Source organism: Chiloscyllium punctatum, chromosome 15 (assembly GCF_047496795.1).
Source record: "Chiloscyllium punctatum isolate Juve2018m chromosome 15, sChiPun1.3, whole genome shotgun sequence".
NCBI classification, from domain to species: domain Eukaryota; kingdom Metazoa; phylum Chordata; class Chondrichthyes; order Orectolobiformes; family Hemiscylliidae; genus Chiloscyllium; species Chiloscyllium punctatum.
The window spans coordinates 3,353,354-3,372,160 of NC_092753.1; the positions used below are offsets into that span (position 1 = coordinate 3,353,354).

Consider the following 18,807-nt stretch of genomic DNA (forward strand, 5'->3'; position numbering starts at 1 on the left):
GGATTTAAATACTTGCAGAACAGAATGCTCTCCAATTTCACTGACGCGACCTTCCAAATCTGTGACCTCTACCATCCAGAATGACAGTGCAGCAGATGCATGGGGACATCATCACCAGCACATTTCTCTCCAATCAAGTCACCATCCTCATATGGAACTAGATCACCTTCCTTCGCTGTCACTGACGAAAATCCTGGAACTCACTTCTGAAAGATACCGTGGTGTCTTTACCTCTCCTCATCTCCTTTAGACTTCAGCAAGAAGGTAAAAGTGAGGATTGCAGATGCTGGAAACCAGAGTCTAGATTAGAGTAGTGCTGGAAAAGCACAGCAGGTCAGGCAGAATCCGAGGAGCAGGAAAATCGACGTTTCGAGCAAAACCCTTCATCGGAAATGAAGGCAGGGAGCCTCCAGGTTGGAGAAATAAATGGGAGGAAGTGGGGCTGTGGAGAAGGTAGCAAAGAGTACAATAGATGGATGGAGGTGGGGATGAAGGTGTTGGGTCAGAGAGGAGGGTGGAGTGTATCAATGGGAAGGGAGATTGGCAGCTAGGGCAGGTCATGCAGACGGTGCTGAGCTGGAAGTTTGGAGCTGGGGTAAGGTGGGGAAGGGGAAATGAGGAAACTGATGAAGTCCACATTGATGCCCTGGGGCTGAAGTGTTCTGAGGCAGAAGATGAGGCAGCCCAGGAACTGCATGTCCTTGGCAGAGTGGGAGGGGGAGTTGAAATGTTGGGCCACGGGGCTGTGGGATGGAGTTGAAATGTTGGGCCACAGGGCGGTGCGAGGGGAGACTGGATGCCCTCTCATAGAGCATTTTCGGGAACATCTCCGGGACACCCGTACCAATCAACCCCACTGCCCTGTGGCCCAACATTTCAACTCCTTCTCCCACTCTGCCGAGGACATGCAGGTCCTGGGCCGCCTCCACCGCCACTCCCTCACCACCTGATGCCTCGGAACACTTCAACCCCAGGCCATCAATGTGGACTTCACCAGTTTCCGCAATTCCCCTCCCCCCACCTTACCCCAGTTCCAAACTTCCAGCTCAGCACCGTCCCCATGACCTGTTCTACCTGCCTATCTCCCTTCCCACCTATCTGCTCCACCTTCCTCTCTGACCCAACACCTTCATCCCCACTCCCATCCACCTATTGTACTTTTTGCTACCTTCTCCCCAGCCCCACCCCATTTATCTCTCCACCCTGGAGGCTCCCTGCCTCCATTCATGATGAAGGGCTTTTGCCTGAAATGTCGATTTTCCTGCTCCTCGGATGCTGCCTGACCTGCTGTGCTTTTCCAGCAACACTCTGATCTAGTCTTCAGCAAGAAGGTAGCTTACCGCAGCATTCTTCAGGCAATTAGGGATGGTCAATAAAAAGCGAACTGACCAGCAACAACCACATGATGGAATGAATTTTAAAAATTCTAATTTATTTATTCTAGAATAAATATGCTGAGTAAAAACTGAGTTCTATTGGTAACTTATAATGCAGCATTGCACATTCTGCCATTTAATCACTGATACCATAAACCCTATTACCATGGTTCACTGTCTGTTACAAAAAGGAATCCTTACAGTATGGGAGCAGATCATTCAGCCCATCGTGTCCATACCTACAATCTGGAGAGCATCTCAGACCCACCCCAACCCCGCATATCCCATTGTCAATCCACCTAACTTGACATCTTTGGATAGTAGGAAGGAAGAAACCCATGCAGATACGGGGAGAACATGCAAACTCCACACAGTCTCCCGAGGCTAGAATCACACCCTGTGCTGTGATTGAGCAGAGCTAATCACTGAGCCACTGTGCTACACCAAACCATCTCCCTGGCTTGCTCATAAGTTGGCTTTCATGTCTAATATCTTCCAATTCTGACACAAGGTCGTCATGACACCAGAACTGGCTTCCTGTTAAAAGGAACAACAGTGGGAAGGTATAGATTTAAGTCTAGATTAGAGAGGTGCTGGAAAAGCACAGCAGGTCAGGCAGCATCCGAGGAGCAGGAAAATCGACGTTTCAGGCATGAGCCCTTCTTCAGGAGGGTTCATGCCCGAAACATCGATTCTCCTGTTCCTTGGATGCTGCCTGACCTGCTGTGCTTTTCCAGCAACACATTTTTCAGCTCTGATCTCCAGCATCTGCAGTCCTCCCTTTCTCCAGGGAATTGTGTCGAGGTTACCAGTGAACGTGTTGTACTGGGAGAGTGTGGCACTGACAGAGGTCAGCTGAGACATTGAGGCTCTGTTTGGAGGAGCAGGTGTTATGCCCCTCGCTGCCCCGTCTGAGGTCGATCCCCTTCGCCAAAGCCGAAAGGGCAGATGACCCGATCTTGCCGCCTTTCTAGCGGACTCCAGTGCACTTGGGAGGGAGTCGGGAGCTCTGAACAGCGACCGTACAAAATGCACATCGAGCGGCGGCTCACAGCCCCGCGTCCCCAGATGTTGCCTGGCGGTTTTCGGATTTCGGGGATTTCGGATTGCCGAGCAGCAGCGGTTCTGGCTGCGTGTGGGCGGGCGCGGGTGCAGCTCCGCCAGGGTTAACTTAATGGAGTTTAGCCAAGAGTTTCACTGTGTGTGTGTGTGTGTGTGTGTGTGTGAGAGAGAGTGTGAGCGCAGGGTGCGGATGTGAGTTTGAGACAGACGCTCGCCTTGCTCTCTCTCATTCCCTTCCCTCCCTCCGCCCCCAGTCCCAGCCCAGTGAGCCCCCCCCCACCCCTCCGAGATGTTTTGATGCTGATGAGCGTGTCCTCCTCCCGCTGCTGCCGCCGAGTCTCTGGGGCGGTCTGTCAGCCGATGGGAGCGAGTGTCCTCTGCAGCTCCGCAGAGGCACAAACATTAAAAAAAATAAGTCAGGTCAGCCCGGCTGGGCTTCAGCCTGCCTCCCGGAGATGTCCGCTCAGGGTTTGCCCCAAGGTGCTGCAGGAGGTGGCGGAGGGTGGTTGAACACTGTTTTGTTTTGCTCCTCGCCATCAGCCAAGAGCATGTCCAAGAGAAAGCTGCGCCAGACCAGGAGCCTGGACTCGGCGATTATCCGGGGCTACGGCACCGACAGCGAGCTCACGGCGGCCGACGACTTCGATGCCCCCCGGGCCGCCTGCCTGAGGGGCAAGTACGCGGGTGCCGGCGGCCCCCTGTGTTCCCGCAGCTCGGCCGAGAGTCTGCTCAGCGGCCGCTCGCTGCGCCCCCGGCACTGTCCCCGCTCCCCGCTGGAGAAGTCTCTCTCCGCCAGCTTCAGCTTCGACCTGGAGCCCAGGGGAGGGGGCAGGAGGACCGCCGCCTGGGACCTCGCCTTCCTGCCCAGGGGCCAGCCTCAGAGCCCGGCCAGCAACACCCTGTTCTCTCCGAGGAAGTGGCTGCAGAGGAAGCCGCATCAAGTCAGCAGCCAGTCCTACATAGTCTGGAGGTCAGAGGTAGGAGTTTTATACTCGTGTCGAGAGTTTTGATGGTGTGTGCATTGTTGGTAAACAGTGTGAGGACTGGCATCGCCGAGTGTTGTCTTCATTTTGGTTGTCAAATGTGGCAGTGCGGATGATACTGTGCATCCAAGAACTGAGAATGACTGGACCCATTCAAATAGCGCGCACTGTTACCAATCTCTTCAGGCTACACGGGTCACTGGTGTCATTGTTCATGCCTGAGGCATATTAAATACATCCGAAGGAACTCCTGCAGTTTTATGTTTTGAGGAATAAATAGCACCCTCAGTTCACCTTCATCAGCTAAGAGCTATTCTGACCAATCGGTGCTTTTGCTTCTGTTCGCTACTTTGTTGCAATAATTGCTGTGTGAATGAATGGCGGAGAAATGATCAGGAATCCTGAAATGATCCTCATTAACCAGTACTGGGCCAACAACACTGAGGCACTCAGAGTGGACATGAACCCAGGAGGCCTGTCATTTCAACAATCGGACTGTCCAGATTCCCTAAATTGGGTTCTTGTGGCACAGCGGTAATGTCCCAACCTCATAAGATAAAAGATTCAGGTTCAATTCCGACCTGCGACAGAGGTGTGAATAACATTCTTTGAACAGGTTTATTAGAAAATATCTATCGTCCAAACTGGTCTCCACAAATGATGCCATAGTTTCCCTGCTAAAGTCAAACCATGACAATAAAAAATTAAATGCAATGAACAGCTTGTTGCAGTTAATCCTGACTTGTTCTAATATTTGATGTTAAAGGTTTTTCTGTGTTGAAATAGTGCATATCTCACCTTAATTTTGAAGGGATTGGACAATACAAGGTCCAGCCTGTAATTCATCAGGGTGATTCAGAACAAAACCTAATTTGTCCTGAGAGATGAATAGATCGTTTCTACCTACATGCGCTGACATTTGCCATGTCTGGAGATCATTCCCTTAATAGCAAGAAACCAGTATATTCCTAGTGTAGTCTCTCAAGCAAGAGTATGCAACAGCTGTTTATATCAAAGTGTTTGGAAAGTCTGAGTGACTGCTAAAACCTTTTGGAGTTAACTATTTGTTTAATGTTCAATTCTACAATTCCATCTCTATTTTCTACTGTAAAAAGTAATTTTATGCATCTCTTGAATGCAACTCACATTTATCTGGAGCAATACGAATAACATGGAAGGATCTAATCCAATGACAAACAGAAAGAGGCCCAGAGTTGGGGGAAGAGCCAGGAAATAACTGTAAATTCATTATTCAGTTGAAGCTCAATTATCATTTCAAACATCAAATTTAAAATAATGTGTACAATTAGTAATGGTAAATTCACATTATTTATGGCCCAATATGAAATGTGATTGATCAGTTGATTTCTGATTATTTGAAGATATTAAAAACATCAGTTGACTTACAAAAACATTAACATTTCCATTTTAACCTGTTTTGTGATGTGCTGTCCTTGTATCTTACAAGGTCTATTGCAGTATTGTCATAGTTTTTCACTAAAACATAAAGGGGACCATTAGAAACATTTACGGTATTCAATTGTGAAAAATACCTAGCAGTCCAATTTTAGAACATGACCTTAAAACATTGCATAAAGTGAACATTTTGAGATATTACAACACCAACCTTATGCATCTTTGAAAAGTTTCAAAGCACACTCAAGTCAAAGAACAATTTTTGAAGTGTAATTACAAAGGGATCTCACATCAGTGAGATAGAATGGCAGACAGCCTTCCAAGTCTATTTTGATTTAGCCCCCTCCCTCTCCTTCACCTTTCTTGGTCTGCATTGCCCTGAACAATGAATCAGTTGGAAAATACAGGTGATATGCTGGTGATGGTGAATAGGCAAAAATTGCCACAAGTGATTTGGTGGTGGGAAAAGAAATTCAGTTGTGTGTGAAAGCAATTCTGGATATGATTAGATTAGATTAGATTACCTACAGTGTGGAAACAGGCCCTTTGACGTAACCAGTCCACACCGACCCTCCAAAGAGAAACCCGCCCCCCTATATTTACCCCTGACTAAGGGTCATATATCGCTACAGGCAATTTAGCATGGATAATTCACCTAACATGCACATCTTTGGACTGTGGGAGTAAACCAGAGCACCTGGAGAATGTGCAAACTCCACACAGGCAGTTGCCCGAGGCGGGAATTGAACCTGGGTCCCTGGCTCTGTAAGGCAGCAGTGCTAACCACAGAGCCACCTTGCCACTCCAGAAAATACCAGAGAGCTGGTTTGCAAGTTTTGGCTGAAGGATAAATGCGGGCAAGATACTGGTAAGTATTTGTGCAGTGGATTGAGGCAGCATGGTGGCTCAGTGGTTAGCACTGTTCCATCGCAGCACCATGGGCCTGGGTTCAATTCTATCCTTGGGCAACTCTCTATGTGGAGTTTGCACATGCTCCCTATGTCTGCATGGGTTTCCTCTGGGTGCTCGGGTTTCCTCCAGGTGCTCCCACAGTCCAAAGATGTGCAGACTAGTTAGATTAGCCATGGGAAATGCAAGGTTACAGGGATAGCGTGGGTCTGGGTGGGATGGTCTTTGTAGGGTCAGTGTAAACTTGATAGACTGAATGGCCTCCTTCTGTGTTGCAGGAATTCTAGATACCTAATTTAATGTTTCACTTGAAAGAAAACATTGCTTCTTCTGGAGCAACCCCTCAGTGCTGCGCTTGAGTGTCATCTTAGATTATTTGGTTAAGCGTCTGGAATGGGATTTGAACACACAACATTCTGATGGCAAAGCAAGTTGTGCTATCGCTGAGTCACATCTGAAATACGACAGATGGAAACAACGCTGAATGATCATCATGAAGTAACAGTATCACACATCATTAAAGTTTATTGGCTTAAGTACAATATTTCCTGTTATTTACATTGATTAAATAAGCTTGATGTCAACTTTGCAGTTCACCCTTCCAAGTATAAATAGAAGCAGAGTATTGCCAATGAATTAAAAAAAACTTTTTTGACAACCTTTTGATCAAATAGCTTTGTCGGAAACACTTTTCAACATTAACTATGGGATACAGACACCATGCTGTAATCATGATTGACACAGCCTAGTTTTGGGAGAGATGGTGGTTATGTGAAAATGAGCTGTCAAAATATTATGAGTTGTTATGCTGAATGACCTTTGCTTTATTTGAAAAATGCTGGACCTGAACTTACATCGTGAGATATCATCACACAAAATATTTAACCCAATGGTCTGAAATTCCTCTCTTTTGTTCTTTCTTTCAGTAAATGTGTGAATCCACCTCAATAATGAGTTAATGCCTTTGCTAAGGATCATGACATTGGTTATCATCTTTGTTAAGACAGACAAAGAAAAAATGCAGATGGGTGTCCTATGTATGATCATAAACTGTGGGGAACACTGAGGGCCTTTATGTTTTTGCATCTTAATCTTGAAACTAGATTGATGATTATATTGCATTCTGTAATAATACAATGTGTTAAAAGTAAACTGTGAAATCGTTATAGGGCTGTTGGCTCTCCAAGATTACCTTGAAGTCTTTGGGAATTAAAGATTAATCTGCAAGTTACTGCTACCACCAATACAAGGAGCATTTGAAACTGTGGACTAAATCTTACCAGTATTCAAAAGTGGCATTTTTGTCAAGTTTCATAAAACAACATTTTCATGCCAAGTTTCATGCCAGGAGTTCTGGCAATGGCACCATATTTTAAAAGCCTTGTGCATCCAGTCAAGTGCTGTCAACTCAGAGCTGCCTTCCATGATGTGTGACCTTTGCCCCACATGTAGCAGATAAAGAGATATTGACACCTTGCTTTGTGGTCAGCAACCTGAAAGGTCTGGTGGACAGGGTTGTGCCAAAATGGGTTATCCTCTTCACACAAAACCAACAGAGGAGGCCATGACAGCACTTTTTCATCTGGTCTGATGTTGCCAGCCAGGCCATTGTGGTCTCAACTGTCCCGAGAAATTCCCAGGAATGCCACAAGAAGGTTAATAACCTTCTCCCCTCAATCAGACTAAGTGTCACCATCTTGCCTCTGCTAACTCACACTCTGTCCATCTCTGCTACTGCACCCACCTCCCACCATGTTTTGCCAATGCTCAGTATTGCATGCAACATCTTCTCTCACTTGGTCTCATCTACTCCATCACCCCCCAAACTACTAACCCTGCACGGTGTCTGCATTGTCCACTCACTCACCAGCTTCCCCTTATCTGCATCAGCACTACCATCTGTTCCAGCTGCTTTCATCTCAGTTAATCCCTTACCTTGTCTCCAACTGGGAGATAAGGGCCCACAATAGGGCAAAAAAAGCCAAGACAGCCAGTGAGGGGCCCACTATTTGGCTCTTCAAGCTTATAAGGAGTGGAGTCAAAGAGTGCGGTGCTGGAAAAGCATAGTTGGTCAGACAGCATCTGAGGTGCAGGAGAGTTGACGTTTCAAGCATAAACCCTTCATTAGGAATGGGGCTTGTAGCCCAAGGGGGCTGAGAGATAAACGAGGGGGGTGTGGGGCTGGTGGGAAGGTAGCTGGGAATGTGATAAGCAGATAAAGGTGGGGATGAAAGTTATAGATCTGAGAGGTGGGTGGAGCACATAAGTGGAAAGGAAGCTGGACAGGTAGGACCATTCAAGAGGGCAGTGCTGAGTTGGGAGGTTGGATCTAGGATAAGGTGTGGGGAGGGGAAATGGTGAAACTGGTGAAATCCACATTGATACCGTGTGGGTTGGAAGGTACCAAGATGGAAGATGAGGCATTCTTCCTCCAAGGCGTAGGGTGGTTAGGGTTTGGCAATGGAGGAGGCCCAGGACCTGCATGTCCTTGGTGGAGTGGGAAGGGGAGTTAAAGTGTTCAGTTGCAGAACAGTGGGGTTGGTTATGGCGGGTGTCCCAGAGATGTTCTCTGAAACGATCTGCAAGTTGACATCCTGTCTCCCCAATGTAGAGGAGACCACATTGGGTGCAACAGATACAGTAGATGACGTAAGTGGAAACATAGGTAAAGCTTTGTTGGATGTGGAAGGATTGCGGAAGTACAGGTAAATGTCTGTCGGATCTGCTCCTCGGATGCTGCCTGACCGGCTGTGCTTTTCCAGTACCACACTCCTTGACTCTCATCTCCAGCATCTGTGGTCCTCACTGTCTCCTAGTTAATTATAAGGAGAGGATCTTGACTGTGAGCACCCCGAGCAGCTGACTGACTGCCCAAGCTCCTGGACTGATATCGAAGGCTACCCTTCACTTACTGTACTAGGACCCCTGAGTCAATGATGTCTCCTTTGATTTGACGGACAACTATCCCCCTTAGACTTTTAGACATGGCCGAATACAGGTATGAGATTGATATAATGTGGTGCCGTACAACGACATTTCCACTACCTTGACTTGTCACTGTTGACAATCAGGCCAACCTGCCTGGCTTTGTGCCCGCACTAAAAGGCAAAGCAAAACAGAAATACTGTGAGCATTTCGGCTTTGGCTGAAGTGCAAACCACAAACAGGCTAAGCAAAGCAGAGATGCTATGAGCATCCAAGTCAGCTCAAAGTGAATGAACACTGAAAGGGCAAACAAGGACCTATGAAATGCTCCCCTGTCAAATCCATGAGGTGGGTGCCAATTGCTGCACATTAACGGCCCTAATAACAGTATTCTAATAAAAAGAGTCGGTGTGTTCCAAAGTGTAGTATTGAAGTGCAGAACTGGAAGACACAAGTAACATCTCAAAATTCAAGAGAGTGAGGGGTAGAACTGAGTATGGTAACCATCACAAAGGTGAAGGTGGATGGCCTGAATGTGGATAAATCACTTGGACCAGATGGACTACACCTCAGAGTTCAAAGGAAGATAGCTGAAGAGATAGGGAAGGTGTTAGTGATGATCTTTTAGGAATCACTAGAATCAGGGAGGGTCCCAGAGGAATGGAAAATCTCTCTCATGACACCCCTGTTTAAAAAGGGAGTAAGGTAAAAGATGGAAAATTACGCCGCGATTAGCCAGTCATGGGTAAGATCCTGGAATTCATTGCGAAGGATGAGATTTCTGAATACTTGGAAGTGTATGGTAAAATAGGGCAAAGTCAGCATGGTTTCATCAAGGGGAGGTCATGCCTGACAAATCTGCTGGAATTCTTTAAGGAAATATTGAGCAGGTTAGAACAAGGAGAGACAATGGATGTTATTGACCTGGACTTCAAGAAGGCTTTTGACAAGGTTCCACACAGGAGGTTACTAAGTAAGATAAGCGTCCATGGTGTTAGCATGGATAGGAGCTTGGCTGTCTGGCAAAAAGCAGTGGGTAAGATAAAAGGTCCTTCTCAGGATGGCAGCCAGTGATAAGTGATGTTCCGCAAGGCTCAGTGTTGGGACCACAACCTTTTTTATTTTGTACATTAACAATCTAGATGAAAGTACTGAGGGCATTCTGGCTAAGTTTGCAGATTATACAAAGATAGGTAGAGGGACAGGTAGCATTGAGAGGTGGGGAGGCTGCAGAAGAATTTGGATAGGTTAGGAGAATGGGCAAAGAAGTGGCAGATGGAATATAATGTGGGAATGTGTGAGGTCATGCACTTTGGAGGCATGGACTATTTTCTAAATGGGGAGAAAAGTCAGAAGTCTGAAGTGCAAAGAGACTTGGGAGTTCAGGAATCTCTCAAGGTAAACTTGCAGGTTGAGTCAGCAGTTAGGAAGGCAAATGCAATGATGGCAAGCATTTTGAGAAGACTTGAATACAAAAGCAGGGATGTACTTCTGAGGCTCAATAAGACTCTGGTCAGACCACATGTGGAGTATTGTGTGCAGTTTTATCTCAGGAAGGATGTACTAGCCCTGGAGCGTGTTCAGAGGTGATTCATGAGAATGGTTCCACAAATGAAAAGCTTAATGTATGAGAAACTCAATGAAGTTTATAAGGATGAAAGGGGGTTAGAAGGATGAGGGTGGGGATCTAATTGAAACATACAGAATACTGAATGGTCTGGACAGAGTGGATCTTGGGAAGATGTTTCCATTGGTAGGAGAGACTAGGACTCGAGGGCACAACCTTAGAGTAAAGGGAAGACCTTTTAGAACAGAGATAAGGAGAAACTTCTTCAACCAGAGAATGGTAAACCTATGGAATTCATTGCCACAGAAGGATGCGGAGGCCAGGTCATTGAGTATCAAGGGGTCAAGGGTAATGGGGAGAAAGCAGGAGAATGGAGTTGAGTAACTTATCAGCCATGATTGACTGGCTTAATTTCTGCTCCAATGTCTTATGGTCTGCACTGCAGTGGATTGGAGATATGCCATGATGTGGTGAGGCTGGTACATATTTAAACTATAGGGAGAGTCTCAACAGGCTGGTGCTATTTTCCTGGAGCGTCAGAGGCTGAGGGGTGCCCTTAAAGAGGTTCATAAAATCATGAGAGGCAAGGAAAGGGTAAATAGCCAAGGTCTTTTTCCCAGGGTAGAGCAGTCCAAAACTGGAGGGCGTAGGTTTAAGATTGAATGGGGTGATAAATAAGAGGGACCTGAGGGATAATTTTTTCACGCAGAGGGTGGTGTGCGTATAGAAGGAGCTGCCAGAGATGAGTACAAATGCAGCATTTAAAAGCATCTTGATGGGTTCATGAATAGGAAGGCTTTAGATGGATCTGAAAAATGTGTTGCTGGAAAGGCGCAGCAGGTTAGGCAGCATCAAAGGAGCAAGAGAATCGACATTGCGGGCATAAGCCCTTCTTCAGCAACACATTTTTCAGCTCTGATCTCCAGCATCTGCAGTCCTCACTTTCTCCTCGGCTTTAGATGGATGTCCACCAAATGCTGGCAAATGGGACTACATCAGTTTGGTGTGGAAGAGTTGGACTGAAGCGTCTGTTTCCGTGTTGTATAACTCAATGACTGTTGGATGATAAAAGTCTGTGGACTTGGGGTGCACATGGTTGCTGTCCACAAGGTGTACTCTGAGATCTGGGAGTTAATGTCCAAGATAGAGATCCAAAAGAGCCAGTGATAAGCTGGAGTTGCCTGGTAATCACTCTGACCTTCATATCAAGAATTCTCAGCTTCTAATTTCTATATGATGGATAGTAGAATAAGAAACTGCATATTTATGAGGAGAAATTAGATAATAATGTGGGTGATAATGAACAATAATCTCTATTACTGGCCCCTCACCAGCAAGAATCTTGTCTTGACATCCAGGACTTAGTTGGTTACCTTTGGCCTTGACATTGAGAAGGATCTTGCTGGATATCTCATCTGATTTTCTGTATTTCTCAGCACAGCTCACACCGTTTGTGGACTGGGAAGGCTGGCAAGATCCTGCCTTTGTTTTTGTTTTATTAAGTGAAACATTTTTTGAATAATTTTCTTTATGCCCACTGCTTTTCATGTACATCAATGGCTTGGACCATGGGCACAGTTTCAAAGATTGCAGATGACATGAAACTTGGAGGTATAATAACCAGCCTGGAAAACTGCAAAAATAACCAAGAAGACACAGAATGGTAGAATGGGCTTGAATGGACTTGAATTCAATATCAAAAAAAATGTGAGGTGATGCATTTTGATAGAAAGGATAAGGACATGCTTAACAGCACAACTAGGAAAGAGTGAGTCAGGGCTTCTGCTTCTCGGATGCTGCCTGACCTGCTGTGCTATTCCAGTGCCACGCTTTTCGACTCTGACTCTCCAGCGTCTGCAGTCCTCACGTTCTCCTAATTTGCAAAGAGTTTCAGGAAAAGAGATGGTGCTTGAGTATAAATCTTTGAAAGGTGACAAGACAACTTTGCAAAGCGTTTAATATCACACCATGGACTTCATAAAGATGGGCACAGACACAAAAGTAAGGAAGATAAGCTAAACTTCTCCAAAATATTAGTGAAGTCCGCATTGTAGTATTACCCCAATTCAGGGCACACATTTGGGAAGGACGTGAAGACTTTGTGGAGAGAGTACAAAGGAGATATACTAGAATGGGTCCAGGAATTAGCTATGACAGTTACGTGGATAGACTGGAGAAGCTAAGGACTTTAGAGCAGATAAGGTTAACAAGTGATTTGATAGAGGTGTTAAAAATCATGCAAAGTTTCTGTTTCTAATGACTGAAGGATTGGTAATGCAAGTGCACAAGTGTAAATGATTTGCAAAAGAATCTGAGGTGGCACAAAGAAATATATTTTTCCGCAATGGGCAGTTCCAATTGGAATACATTGCCTGTCAGAGTTGTCGTCACAAATTTAATAGTGGCCTTCAAAGGGGATTTAAAAAATACTTGAAAGAGATAAAAATGCAGTGGTAGAGGGAAGAAGTGCAGATTGTGATGAACTATATTGCTCTTTTAAAGTCTAGTATATCCTCGATCAGCTGAAGAGTCTCCATCTGTGCAGTTCCTTGAATAGTTATAAAAATATAAGAGGGAAAAATGTTTCACTTTGAATTAAGAGTCTGTTTTTGATTGGTGTAGCAGCTAGTACATTGTTTCATAGGCATGTGGAAAACCAGGGGCAGGATTGTGGGGATTGTGCAGTTGTAGGCAGGAGATAATATGATGACAACACCAGGTATATGACAAAGCATAGTGTTATGAACGAGGCCAGACCACTCAAAACATTCTTAAGCAGGCAGCCCAGACCATAAGTTTGCAATTTGTTTCACTATGTGTACAGTGAAAATTACCCAGAGTGAGGTCGCAAGGTTGACTAATAGATTTTAAACAGACAGAAATGTATTCACAAAATTACACAATGAAGCACAAAGAACAAAATAAAAAACCCCTACAGAACTCAGTCTATCCAAACTAGACTTAATTATGCTGTTCCAAATCTCCACAGAAGTCCCAATAAGCAAACCCCCTTAAAAACCAGTACAAATGGAACATGTGCTTACAGGTTGAAGTTAGAAGGACAGAAAGAGAGAGAGTTTGTTTCCACACAGCTCAGTGTGGAACTCCCAACTAGTTCTTGACTGAACTAAACAGCTCAGCTAGAGAGCTGACCATGCACCTTTCATTATACAGGTCACTTCTAAAACATGACCACTTTGGCCTGAAGTCTCATCTGTTTACACATAAACAAAAAGGCCCCTTGATACTCTTTAATCTCTGTACCAAACCAGAGCGGTTTATTACCCTTCTGAAAAAAAACCAAGGACATAGTATCCTTGAGAACAGGAACATCTTTTAGAAAAAAAGAAAGCAGCTTTGTGACACTTCCCCCCCCCCCCCCCCCCCATTTAAAAAAGTGAACCATCATTAAAAGATGGCTTCATTTTTAAAACCCTTCGAAAACCCGGTTAGTAGTCTAAACACACATATAAACTATACTAAGTACAAACGTGCAAACATGCACAACCCCATGCAAATTCAGGCTGTGGCACACCCACCACCGAATGCCTCCATATCTCATTCGAGACTCAATGATGTATCTGCAATCATGTTTTCACGAACTGCCGCCTGCACAATTGACAACTTGAATGGCTGCAACAACAAGCTCCATCGAAACAGTGACATTTTTGTCCTTAAAGTTTTCCACAAATATCAATGGGTTATGATCAGTGTATATGATTGTCTCAGATGCACTGCTGGTAATATAAACACTGAAATGTTGCAATGGTGTAGCAGCTAGTACATTGTTTCATAGGCATGTGGAAAACCAGAGGCGGGATTGTGGGGCAGGATTGTGGGGATTGTGCGGTTAAAGTCTCTTTCTCCACCGTTGAATATTTCTGTTGATGAATGTTCAATTTCCTGTAAAAATGCCCAATGGGTCTTTCTATTCCCTTGTCATCCTCTTACAGGAGCACTGCACCGAGATCCACATCACTGGTATCAATAGCCACCTTGAAAGGCTTCATGTAATCTGGTGTGGCTAATACTGGGACAACGGTTAACACAGTGTTTAGGCTGTCAAATGGCTTTTGACAGTCCGCTGTCCACTGAAACGCCTTGCCTTTTTTTAACAACTCGGTGGGTGGAGCAGCCACACTGCTAAAGTTTGGCACAAACGTTCAGTAAAATCCCAGGAACCATAGTACTGCTTTTCTCATGGACAGTGTGGGAAATTCACCAATTACTTTTGTTTTCACATCCTGTGGGACTATTTGTTCATGTCCAATAACATGGCCCAGGAAGGTGACTTGGGCTTTGGCAAATTCACTTTTGGCTTGGCTTACCACCAAGCCTGCCTTCCGAAATCGATTGAACAAATCCGATAAGTGCTATAAATGTTCCTTCCACGAATGACTAAAATTCACCAGGTCATCAATATACACCACACAATTGGGTAATCCGGCAATGACCGTATTAGTCAGACTCTGAAAAGTGGCTGGAGAGTTTTTCATACCAAATGGCATGACTTTGAACTGACATAGTCCATTCAGCATTACAGAAGCCAAAATTGCCTTTCCTCTCTCTGACAGAGGTACTTGCCAGTAGTCTCTGAACAAGTCCAACTTAGAAATGTAAGTTGCTAGTCCCACTTTTTCAACACACTCCTCCAACCATGGAATTGGATATGTATCAGTCTTTATAACGGTGTTGACTTTGCAATAGTCCACACATAATCATTCGGTACCATCTGGCTTTGGCACCATGACTATGGGTGAGCTCCAGTCACTGTAACTCACTTCAATTATGCCATCTTGGGGCATGCACTCTATCTCCTTTTGAACCTGTGTTAACTTTAGAGGGTTATGCCTATAAGGATGTTACTTAACTGGAACAGCATCCCCTATATCTATATCAAACACAATTAGGTTAATACTTCCCAGTTTATATCTGCATATCTCCCCTGTGATAGTAATAACTCTTTCAGGTCATTACGGTTTTCTTGTGGAAGGTAACTCAATAATTTATCCCAATTTTTGACAACTTCCTCATTGTCCAATCTGATTTGAGGAATGTCCAATTCAGAATCCTCTGAACTTGGTTCTCCCTTCTGTGCTGTAATCATTAACACCTCCTCCTCTTGCTTTCCTTCCCAATCAAAATACCTTTTGAGCATATTCACATGACACACTCTGTGAGATTTCTTCCTGTGTGGTGTCCTTATCGAGTAGGTCAGCTCTCACAATTTCTTCTCGATTTGATAAGGTCCACTGAACCTTGCTTTTAAAGGCTCATCTGTCACTGGGAGTAACACCATTACCTGATTCCCCAATTACAAAATTGCAAATTTGTGATTTCTTATCCACTTCCTGTTTTATTGTGTGCAGTGATACTTTTAAATGCTGTCTAGCCAATTCTCCAGCTCTATTTAATCATTCGCTAAAATTTGACACATACTCCAAATGGGTGATCTCTGAATTCTGACTTATTTACATCTCCTTAATCAATTTTAATGGTCCCCTTACTGCATTCCCAAAAATTAATTCAAATGGACTGAATTTAGTTGATTCAGTTGGTGCACCTCTGATCGCAATAAGTACAAAGGGGGATCTCCTTATCCCAATCATCTGGATAATCCTGACCATAAACCCTCAACATGGTCTTTAGTGTTTGATGCCATCACTCTAGCGCTCCCTGTGAGTCCGGATGGTACGCAGTAGACTTGAACTGCTTTATTCCCAAGGTATCCATAACCTCCTTGAATAGTTTTGATGTGAAATTTGATCCTTGATCTGACTGGATCTGTATCGGTAGTCCATATCTCGTAAAACATTTAAATAATTCTTCTACAACTCTTGTGGCAGTGATGTTGCGTAATGGGATTGCCTTTGGAAATATAGTTGACACATCCATTATTGTTAACAAATACTTATTCCCACTTTTTGTTTGAGGTAGGGGACCTACACAATCAATCAAGATTTTTGTGAAACATCCCTCAAATGCTGGAATAGGTATTAAAGGTGCAGGTTTTATTATTGCCTATGGTTGTCTGATCAGCTGACATGTAAGACACGTCTGGCAAAATTCAACGTCATCTTTGTGTAGTCCAGGCCAGTAAAAATGTCTTTGTTTTTAGCCCGTGTTTTCCTCACCCCTAAATGTCCTCCAAATGGTAGCTAATGCGCCACTCACAGTACCTCCTTTCTGTACCCTACTGGCAAAACACTTTGATGAATCTCTGTCCATTTCTCATCTGCTTGAATGTGTGATGGTCTCCATTTCCTCATTAAGACAACTTTTGTTAAGTAATAACACACAGGGATGCATTCACTTTCCTTCTCTGTAAATGCCTTTTGATATAACGGTTTTAAGTTCTCATTTTTCTGCTATATTTCAATCAGCTTAGCAGAGCTCAAGATACTTGCATGTTTATGTATTTGCTCCTGCTCTGTTCCACTTATCTGATTGAAGAAAGTTTCTGATCAAGCTATATCAGCTTCCTTATCTGTGCCTTTTGAACTCTCCTGCTTCAATTTATGCCTTTATAATCTTGTGATCACACAATCAGGGAAAATTCCTGGATAAACATCTTTGATATGTTCAGTTGCCTGTGTCTCCACAGGCTTTTCAACTAGAGTAGGTAGAGTAGGTGAATCAGCTATATCATTTGCAAGGCCAAATTGTATTCCTGGAGCTGAGAGTTTATGTAGTGCTCCTACCAAAAATTCTCCACACTTCACTGGACTCTCTAGCCTCACTTTACATAACTGAGTGCTTTTTGTCTAACCATGAATTCATGTTACTTTTTCTGGCAATAGTCACTCAGGGGTACATAATTCCTCATCCTTCAGCATCACAGACTGAGAGCATCCTGTGTCCCTTAATATCGTAACCTCTTTACCTGCTACTACTGGCCTATGTGAACTTTACCCTTGTGTCTATATTTTTTAAGCAGATCTGGTACTTCCTCCTTAATCAACCTTTGATCATCTTGTACACTCTGAGGCAGTTGTCTAATTTCCCTTGTGCCTTTTGTTACTAGTCCAACAAAACCTCTGGCCTTGTCTGGTTTTCCTACATCTGGCATTCTCCTATCCCACCAACACTGTGATTTTGTATGGCCCACTTTATAACAATGAAAACATCAAAGCTTTTTAATTCCTTTATCCCACTCAATGGTTTCTTTTTTAACCCTGTGATAAATTATTCTTATGATCTTCACTGAGATCTACCTTTCCCTTTCCATGTGAGGATTTCTCTTTGCCCCAATTTCTATCCCTCATGGACTGAAATTGATCCTATTTTATGGACCAGGACATAGTCATCAGCTGTTAACCTTGCTGCTTTAATTCTCTGCTCTTCCACAGGAGTTCACATTACTTCCTCGCTAAGGTTACCTTCAGCCTTTATCTCCAGCCTTTTAAGCTGACTTTCCTTTTTTAAGTGTCAGTTTTTGAAGTTCAAAAGCTCTCTCTTTTTCTTTCTCTGCTCTCTTCTTCCATCTCTTCTGCTTCTAATCGTAACTCAAACTGTTTCATTTTTGCTGCCCTTTCCTTATCTCTTGCCTCTAACTCAAGCTGTTTCATTTGTAATTGAATTCTTGCCATCTCTATAGACTCTGATGGTTTCTCCAGTGAGTTTAAATGCTGAGCTACTGCTGTAATTATCTCTCCTTTCCTCACAGAAGCAGGCAGATCCAAGCCCCAGCTGGTCTGCTAATTCCTGCAGCTTGGTCTTATTCTTGTTCTGCAAACCTTCCAAAGTCACTGCTTCCATTTCCAGAAAACTTTAGGCGACTGAAAGAGTCATTCCTAGCCCAAGCTTTGTCTACCCAACCAAACCAACACCCAAAATAAAGACACTAGCACTTACCATTCGCTGTTTAAAATCCAGGACGAGCCCCCAGTTTGTTATGGACTAGGCCAGACCACTCAAAACATTCTTAATCAGGCAGCCCAGACCATAACTTTGCAATTTGTTTCACTAAGTGTACAGTGAAAATTACCCAGAGTGAGGTTGCTAGGTTGACTACTAGATTTTAAAACAGACAGAAATATCTTCACAAAATTTACAAAATGAAACACAAAGAACAGAACAAAGAATCCCTACAGAACTCAGTCTATCCCAATTAGACTTAATTCAACAGCTCACTGTTGAACTCCCAACTAATTCTGGACTGAACTAAACAGCTCAGTTGACCACTCACCTTTCGTTATACAGGTCACTTCTAAAACATAACCACTTTGGCCTGAAGTCTCATGTGTTTACATATAAACAAAAAGGCCTCTCAATACCCTTTAATTTGTATACCAAACCAGACTAATCAGCACCGAGAGCAGTTTATTGCCCCTCTTTAAAAAATCCAAGGACATAGTATCCTTGAGAACAGGTAAAGCTTTTATAAAAAAAAGAAACCAGCTTTGTGACAATAGGCAATAATTCTTAGTCAATAGAACATCCATTGAATATCTGCAGAGAGGTGTGATTTTTATTTTGCACTATGTTCCAAATCTGAATTCCTCACAAACTAATGATAAGTTTGAACTAATAGACAGAATTAATCAAAGCTACCATGGTGGAAAGTCTT

The 18,807-nt window shown here is 43.9% G+C and overlaps 1 protein-coding gene across 1 annotated transcript in view; it reads left to right on the plus strand.

Annotated features, from left to right (window-relative positions):
* Positions 1-2,620: 2,620 nt before the first annotated feature.
* The window catches only part of LOC140485988 (rho GTPase-activating protein 6), a 546,880-nt gene continuing 530,693 nt past the window's right edge, over positions 2,621-18,807 (plus strand). Inside the window, exon 1 of the mRNA XM_072584485.1 lies at positions 2,621-3,415. Within this exon, the coding sequence (XP_072440586.1) occupies positions 2,894-3,415 (522 nt within the window). The 5' untranslated portion in view covers positions 2,621-2,893. The remainder of the gene's footprint in view (positions 3,416-18,807) is intronic.